We start from the raw sequence: 8,527 nt of genomic DNA, 5'->3' as shown, positions 1-8,527 counted from the left end.
GGGGAGGGGAGGGAAGAAGAGAAGAAAAGGGAAGGGAAGAGAAGGGAAGGGAAGGGAAGGGAAGGGAAGGGAAGAGAGGAGAAGAGAAGAGAAGAGAAGAGAAGAGAAGAGAGAAGGGAAGGGAAGAGAGAAGAGAGGAGAGGAGAGGAGAGGGGAGGAGAGGAGAGGAGAGAAAGGAGGGGAGGGGAGGGGAGGGGAGAGGAGAGGAGAGAAGAGGAGAGAGAGGAGGGGAGAGGAGGGGAGAGGAGGGGAGAGGAGGGGAGGGGAGGGGAGGGGAGAGGAGAGGAGATCATGTGGCAAGAGCTCCTCAGATGTCTCTTCCAATCGGCAGACTTATCTGTCTCTTTCCCCTCCCTTCCCCAAATCAGTGCCAGAGTCTACCTGCCTCTTGTCTGAGTCCGGCCACATTCTGGGTCACCTCCCACCCACCTTCCCAGGGGCTGCAGGCCCCCCCAGTCTCCTGTCTCCTCTTCCTACCTACATCCTCTCCTCATATTCAAAGACAAACAGCAACTATGTGGCAACAAAGTTTTCAAACAAAAATGTTTAAAATATACAAGGGGCATCTAGGAGCATCTATATTCTCGAAAGCAGTGCGGAAGCAGTGAGGATTTGGTTTTGAATTCCCGATCTTCAGTTCTTACCAAGGCGGCATTGGCCGAGTTCTTTATTTTTCCTAAACTTCAGCTTCTCTTTTAAAAGGGGCATCATGGGGCGCCTGGGTGGCTCAGTCGGTTAAGCGTCCGACTTCGGCTCAGGTCATGATCTCACAGTTGGTGGGTTCGAGCCCCGCGTCGGGCTCTGTGCTGACAGCTCGGAGTTTGGAGCCTGCTTCAGGTTCTGTGTCCCCCTCTCTCTCTGCCCCTCCCCTGCTCACACTCTGTCTCTCTCTCTCAAAAATAAATCAACATTTTAAAAATTTTACCAAAAAAATGGGGGCATCAGAACACTTTTTGCAGGATGGTTAAAAAATGATAAATATAATCGATGTGAAACCTTTTGCACCAATAGAAGATTGTACTGTTTGATCCATATATTAGATATTTTGATTTAAACATTTATATAACCTGAATGATCTTCAAATTCCAGTAGGCATCTTCTACTTCAAGCTCTTACAACATGAGCAGAAACCGAAATGAATGTTCAAAGGGAAATCATGATGTGAATTCCTTAATTCCAGGTTTGAAGATGACAAAACACCAGTGCTTCTGATGTTACAAAAAAATCACTTGCTTAGGGGGCGCCTGGGTGGCTGGTCGACTTAGTGTCCGATTCTCAGTTTCCGCTCAGGTCATGGTCTCGCGTATTCGTGGGTTCGAGACCTGCGTGTGCCTCTGCGTTGACAGCATGGAGCCTGCTTGGGATTCTCTCTCCCTCTCTCCACCCGTCGCCTGCTCCTGTTGTCTCTGTCTCTCTCAAAACAAATAAATAAGCTTAAAAAAAATTACTTGCTTAAAAGAGAATGACCGAAAGGATAAATTCTATGATTTTCTCTTAGTAAAGTGATCTATCCCTTTTAAAACACAAACAACAGAGGAGCCTGGATGGCCCAGTCAGTAAAGCATCTGACCCTTGATCTTGGGATGGTCAGTTCAAGCCCCACGTTGGGCATGGCGTCTCCTTAAGAAGTAGAAAAAAAAAAAAATTGGGCCGCCTGGGTGGCTCAGTCAGTTAAGCGTCCGACTTCAGCTCAGGTCATGATCTCGCGGTTCGTGGGTTTGAGCCCTGCATTGGGCTCTGTGCTGACAGCTCAGGGTCTGGAGCCTGCTTCCGATTCTGTGTCTCCCTCTCTCTCTCTCTGCCCCTCCCCCGCTTGTGCTCTGTGTCTGTTTCTCAAAAAATAAACATTAAAAATTTTTTAAATAAAAATATAAAAATAAAAACAACAACAAAAAGAGCAGTCCCATTCACAAGTTTCTTGAAAGAACAATCTCCTTAATTCTCTACAAGCTGATTTCCCGAGGCTCATCAGTAGCTTCCTGTCGACAAACGCAACCTGCATTTTAGTGTGTGGTTCCTGCAATCGTTTTATCGAGCGCCCGCCATGCACTGAGTTCCTGCCACTAGGCTAACACACTGGAGGTGGCCATGCATTGTTTTTGGGGCTTTTTTCATTCAACAAGTATTTTCTGAGCTCCTCCCGTGGGCCAGGCAGTGTGCTCTGTGGGCATAATGGACACCCTGCCCTTGAGGAGGGCATAGGTCATTACCACTACGTCTAGCACAGGCAGTGAGACTTGAAGAACATGCAGGATGGGCTCCTAATTTCAGCCCGTGGGAGGCAAGGCGATCTCAGAAGCCATCCCTGAGGAAGTGACGTCCAAGTTTAGTCTGAAGGATAAGAAGGGACTGATCAACGAGGGGATGAAGAAGGAGGCTCTGGGCGGCACAGCACAGGCCCGATGGACAGTAGAAACACAGTACAAGACACGCCGCGCTGTTCACAGGGAATCGGGGTCACACGGAGGAGGGCGGGAGGCACTCAAGGGAGGTGACGCCTCACCTGGATCTTCAAGGACGATGGCACATCTCTTAAGGAGGTGAAGTATGTCCTAGAAAGACCATGCTGCAGGTGCAAAGGAATGAAGTATGGCCTCGTGGGCGAGGTGTAAGGAATACAAGATGGTGGGAAGGCTAGCGCCTGAGCTTGGGGGCCATGAATGCCATATTAAGTAGTTGGGACTCAAAGTGATAGGAATTACGGAAGAGAGGAGAGGAGAGCAGAGAGAGGGAGAGAAGGGCGGGGTGGGGAGGGGGTTAGTTCTCTTTTATAGCGATGGCTCCAACTGCTGTCATGGAAGACACATTAGAAGAAGCAACATCAGAGGAGGGAGACAAGATAGAAAGATACTATTGTAATCCATTGATTGGGGTGAAAAATGACAGCTCAGGGGCGCCTGGGTGGCTTAGTCGGTTAAGCGACCGACTTTCACTTAGGTCATGATCTCGCGGTTCGTGGGTTCGAGCCCCGCGTTGGGCTCTGTGCTGACTGCCAGCTCAGAGCCTGGAGCCTGTCTTTTCAGTCTGTGACTCCCTCTCTCTCTGACCCTCCCCTGCTCACCCTGTCTCTCTCTCTCTCTCTCTCCTAGGAATAAATAAAACATTAAAAAAAAAAAAAAGAAAAATGACAGCTCAGTAAGGCGGTGGCCGTAGGGTGTCGTATTTAAACAGCCAGTTCACTGATATACAGTCACGTTAACAACAGAGGCTCTGAATCAGACCACGGAAGTGCGAATCCCAGCCCCGCCCCTCCCTACCTGTGAGCAAGTCACTTAACCTCTCTAAGATGGCACTGCCTCGCCTGTGAAATCGGGACATCGATAAAGACCTTGCCGTTGTCGTCGGAAGGGTGACATAGAAAAGAGAAAGTGATGCCTTACAAGCCAAGGGAGTAGAGTTTCAATCAAAACAAAGTAGGCAAGAGGAAGACACGCTGCTTAAAAATCAAGGCTGAAAGCGGCCCCTGAACTTCACAACCAGGTGACTGGCAGGGACATTTCCATGACATAGTGTAGCCAGAAGCCCCCTCCCCCACCTCACTCCAGAAGAGGAGTGAACGGAGGTAAATATCTTAAATAAATGTTTCCAAAAACCTTAGCTGAGAAGGAAAAAAGAAAGGTGGAGCGTTGGTAACTGGAGGAGATGGGCGCAAACGAAGGTTCTTCTCTGTAAATAGACGGAAGAGATTTGAGCAGATTATACATGGAGGAGAAGCCAGGAAAGAGGGAAATGTGGAATAAAAAAAAGAAACAGCACAACTCAGAGCAAGGAGAGGAAAGATAGAATCGGGTCTTGGAGAAGAGGAAAAGAATGACATTCAGATCCCACGTGAGCGACTGGCCGGGGACCCTCTCCCACTGAGGTGGCCCGTGCGCCAGCCACACACCCTCAAGCAGGCCAACCTGCCAGTTCACACTGTGGTCTCCCTGCGGGTGCGTGGGGCCTGGTCAGCAAAGTTTCCCTGCTGTCGCCTGCCTGGCGGTCCTGCGGGCCAGAGACGAGAGGCACCACAGTCATTTCCACGAGGGGTTCTTTGGAGACGCCAACAGCCGTGTTCCCCACACAGAGGGTCCAGCCAAGTTTGGAAGGTGCTGCGTAAGCCTCCAGGAAGACTGAGTGTTCTCTGTCCCGGCAGAGATGGGCATCTGCGAGCGGGGCGACCAAAGAGAAGAGAAAGGCTTCTGGGGGAGATAGGAGGGCTCATCCTCCGGGTCCCCGGGTTGGCGAGAAAAACACCCCTGGGAAGACCCGGTGATGCTCACAGAGTAGGGGAAGGATCTGTCCTCCGCAGAACACCTGTACTAGCTCGCAGATCTGCGGCCTCTCATCTTACCCTCCCAGTTCTCCGCATAGTGTGATCTGCACGTGACAGAGGAAGGAGCTGAGGGCCTGCCTCACACTCAGCGCGCAGTGCGCCGTGCGCGCTTGGCTCCGGCTCTCCGCGCGCGGTAGGGACTCTCCTGTCCCCGTGGCCCACACTGTCCTTTGCACTAAAGCAGCAACCAAGGCGGGGGTCAGGGGCAAGCGCACACGACGTTAGCACTCCCGCAGCCCTGCGGGTGAGCCGCCACCGCCTGCCAGCGTGCTCTGTGCTCTGTGCCAGGGAAGATGCCCCGCGTGCCTTCGCCTGCTCTCCCGGCGGGGCCCTGGTTGGCTTCCCAAGCACCCTCAGACCTTATGGGGTCTGATCCCTTAGGGGCCGGGCCTGGCAGAGGGAGGGGGCCAGCAGGACCGTGTGGCTGTTGGCCCTACATGCAGGCACCCCTCTCCCTTTCTGCACGGGGTTACCCGGAAGAACCTTCCCCAGAGGTGTGAGAGCAAGACCAAGGAGAGACAACGGTTCTTTACACCTTGATGGTCCAGACCCTTTAAGAGACTGATGGAAGCAACCAGAGGGACTCTCTCCATGAAAGGGCACGCCCACAACACACAACCTTGGACCTAGTTTCAACTAGACGCCACGGCTCCCTGGCGCCCGCCAGCCCCGCACCCCCGCAGGCCAGGCGTCAAAGGAGCCCATGTGGGAATCAGCCCAGGGGCGGGCTAAAAATGCAGATGCCCCGGCCGCACCGCGCTGATTCTCCTTCCGTGGGTCGGGGGCCAGGCAGGAGAGCCTGCATTTTTAATCAGCACCTCGGATGACTTTGGCACCGATGCGTAGCAGAGCCCACTGTGTGAAACCCGACTCTGGGGCTGAGACCCCCACCCCCACGCCCCACCCCCGCTCCAAAGTTTCCCCACCTGGTCAGACGCACCGGCCGCCTCCCCTCACCACCCGCGGGCCTCACCCTGGTGCGCGGTCGTGGAAGCATCTGGGGGACCCGGCGCGGGGGGGGGGGCGCAGAGCGAGGGTCCCTTGGGGGCCTGCTCGCCCCCGGCGCCAGCGCGCCACGGCCCCGGGAGGCGCAGCGCGGTGGCCGGCAGGGGGCGCGGCACCGAGGACGGCGCGGGAGGGGTGTCCGGCGTCCCCAGCCCGAAGCCGAGGGGCGGGAGGGAGAAGGGAGGGGAGCGCAGGGGAGAGGGAGGGGGGAGGGGAAGGGAGGCGCGCGGCGGCGCGGAGCCGGGCGCGGGCGCAGGGGCGGGAGCGGGAGCCGGAGCCCGAGCCGGGGGCGGGGCGGGCCGGGGCGGGGCCGGCGGGCGGCGAGCGCCCGGGGAGCGCGCCCGGGGAGCGCGGAGGGAGGAGCGAGGGGAGCGCGGGCAGCCGCTCGCCCCCGCCCCCGCGCCGCCCGCGCGCAACAGTTCCCCCAAAGTTGCCGCGCGGGAGGCGGGCGCGCCCGGGCGGCCGAGGGGCGGGCGGCGGGCGGCGGGCGGGGGACGCGGCGTCGCGGCCGGGCGCGGGCAGTGCCGGCGGGCGGCGGCGGCGGCGGCGGCGGCATGGGCACCCGGCAGACCAAGGGCAGCCTGGCGGAGAGAGCCAGCCCCGGCGCGGCGCCCGGCCCCCGCCGCGAACGGCCCGACTTCTGGGCGTCGCTGCTGCTGCGCGCCGGGGACAAGGCTGGGCGCGCGGGCGCCGGCGCGGGGCTGCCCCCCTACCACCGGCGCGTCGGCATGGTCCAGGAGCTGCTGCGGATGGTGCGCCAGGGCCGGCGGGAGGAGGCGGGGACGCTGCTGCAGCACCTGCGCCAGGTGAGCGCGGGGAGGGGGCGCGGGGGGCGCGCTGGTCCCCGGAGCGCCCCGCCCCCTGCCGAGCGGGGCCCCGAGCGCCGGGGGCACCGCCTGGGCACCCCCTTTCGCGGGGATGGAGCGGGTCCGGCAGCAGGTGCCTCGGCGCTCCCGCTGAATCGGAGGCCTCGCGGGGCGGGGCGCAGGAAGGCTGGCCCGGGGAGGCCCGGCTGAGGGGGGACCTGTTGGAATAACGTCCCCGCTCTGTCCACGAGCAGCGAGGGAGGCAGGTCCCAAGGATGGTCGGTGGGAGCGGGTGCGGGGACGGATGCCTCGTCTGGGCCACAAGGCGCATTTCTTCCTCCCTTCCCGCTGGCAGTCACCAAGGGTCCTCAAGGAATGCGCAGTTGCCAGTTTCCCCTGGGGGGAGGCCAAGGGCACAGCCCTGGGACTGGTGAGGTGCCGGCCCCCGGGTCGTTTGGTCCCCCCGGGGGGCATCCTGGATTGCGGTGGGGCGGGGGGGGGGGCAGGGGGAACAGCGTTCATCTCCGCCAGAGATACTTTGACAGGTGCCCGGCCAGGAGCCCCGCTGAGCAGTGGGAAGAAGGGACAGGGGGGCTCCCTCGTTTCCCGCGTGAGTACCTGGTTCAGGAACTCCAGGAAGCGGCCAGCACTCTGCCTTCGGTGTGTTCCTGTCCCTGCCCCATTGGCTGGGGACTGACTTTGCAGATCCGGCAGTCCCCTTTGCTTTGGGGCTGCCTGAGCTCTGGCTTGTTTTCCACTTTCACTTTCTTGTGAGGGAGCCTCCCCTTCCCCACCCCCACCCCCCTGCCCCTTTCCATCGATTTTGTCGAGTGAGAGAGGCAGGAGGGTACACCTCCCGCATCACCAAGCAGGTTGGCTTGGACCAGCTTTGGGGGGCTGGGAGGAATGGCCTAGTCCAGGCCCCATATTCTCCCTCGGTTTGACCCCGTCGGTGGTGAAGGCCAGTGCAGATCAGGGAGGGGGAGACCTCAAGTGGCCTCTCTGAAGTTTTCCCACCACTAATGAAAGAGGCTGGAGCGCCTTCCTTCTAGGGGTTTCCAAAATCTAATGAGACTCACATCCCTCATGGATTTTGTAGCATGCCCCCCCCCCCTTTTATATCTGGTGTGCCGTTACCGTGGAGTGTGTTCCCAAGATGTGCACTGCACAGGGAAAAGGAAGCAGCAGCTTGGGGACTTGGGGACCCACGGAGCTTCTGCTCTTGCCTTAACTTTTCCAAACAGCATCCAGAAGGATCCCTGAGATAGTGCCGGATCCCGAGGTTTCCTCTCTGAATTGAATCATTAAGGAAAGATGACATTACGCACGGCGTAACTTTAGCAGTGTGTATTTCTGTCTTTCGAAAATCGGAAACCAGTGTATGGCCTCTATGGAAACTCTTGCTTCCAAACAGAATAATGGGTTTTCCAGGCCTTCGTAGCCCGTTGGCACATAGTTAGAAGGTTCTGCCGACCACAGGCTATTCCCTGGGCATTGGGGTGGGTGCTGCAGGGGGTCCTGAAGAGGGGAGGGGGCTGACAAGTGAGGGGTCGAGACAAGCCCCTGCTTAGAAGGTAAAAGAACAAAGTAAAGCTAGCATTAACGAGGGCCGTTTAGGGAGGGCCCGGTAGGAGCTGGCAGTCACCTTGGGCCCTTGCAGTCCCTCTGAAACCGATTGTGATTCCACATCCTGAAGCCGAACTTCTCCCTGGTTTGTGGAGTCGAGAGGTTCCTGTGGCCTCACAGGGTTCTTGACATGGGGCAGTTCTTGAGCCACGTTGGTCTTGTTTGTGGCCTGACACCCTTCTTAGTGGCCGGACTGAAAGGGCTGATGGGGCCCAGGATGGGGTCAATCAGACTGTCCCCTCTTCTGTGACAGCGCCGGAATAACTCGCCCTCCAGCTCACGCGGGCCGGGCTCCCTTGACCTCTGGCTTGTGGGTGAGGTCTGCAGGGCTCTCCAGAACTGGGACGGGCCTGCCCCAGGGGCCTGGAGCGTATAGATCAGGGCTCTGCCAAGAATTGGCCGTGGGCCCTGGGCAGCGCGAGAGGGGAGCGCCAGGTGTCCAAATATCCGCGGGAAACAGAGAGGTGGTGTTCTAGGACCCTGTGGCTGGCTCTGTGCTGGGCACCTACGTGGCTCTTTCTCCCAAATTGTGTTTTCCTTTCCAGTTTGCTCCTCTCGTCTGGAGGTGGTGATGTGCAGAAAGGGAACGAGCAGTCACTGAGAGATAGGAAAACACCCAGGGCCTCACCAGGGGTCAGACCAGGTAGAGCCTCATTGGGCACACAGGAGCCAAAGACGGGTAGATGCAGAGCTCGGGGTGCTGGGTTTTGCAGGGATGTGGACCCAGATCCTCAGGGCATGGGCAGATGAACAGGAAAGGTAAGAAACACCAGCA

General features: G+C 58.1%; 1 protein-coding gene and 1 long non-coding RNA gene across 2 annotated transcripts in view; one reads left to right on the top strand and one right to left on the bottom strand.

The window, feature by feature from the left end:
* The window catches only part of LOC120228785, a 27,403-nt gene extending 21,935 nt beyond the window's left edge, over nucleotides 1-5,468 (bottom strand). The window contains exon 1 of the long non-coding RNA XR_005527590.1: nucleotides 5,289-5,468. This is a non-coding gene — a long non-coding RNA (uncharacterized LOC120228785). The remainder of the gene's footprint in view (nucleotides 1-5,288) is intronic.
* A 366-nt stretch (nucleotides 5,469-5,834) lies between these two features.
* Nucleotides 5,835-8,527, top strand: part of LRRC75A (leucine rich repeat containing 75A) — a 45,895-nt gene continuing 43,202 nt past the window's right edge. Inside the window, exon 1 of the mRNA XM_039227277.1 lies at nucleotides 5,835-6,126. Within this exon, the coding sequence (XP_039083208.1) occupies nucleotides 5,875-6,126 (252 nt within the window). The 5' untranslated portion in view covers nucleotides 5,835-5,874. The remainder of the gene's footprint in view (nucleotides 6,127-8,527) is intronic.

The sequence above is a fragment of the Hyaena hyaena genome, unplaced genomic scaffold (assembly GCF_003009895.1).
Source record: "Hyaena hyaena isolate Hyena2069 unplaced genomic scaffold, ASM300989v1 scaffold_27, whole genome shotgun sequence".
In the NCBI taxonomy this organism is placed as follows: domain Eukaryota; kingdom Metazoa; phylum Chordata; class Mammalia; order Carnivora; family Hyaenidae; genus Hyaena; species Hyaena hyaena.
The sequence above is the reverse complement of the archived record's forward strand: the minus strand, read 5'-3'. Positions and strand labels throughout refer to the sequence as shown.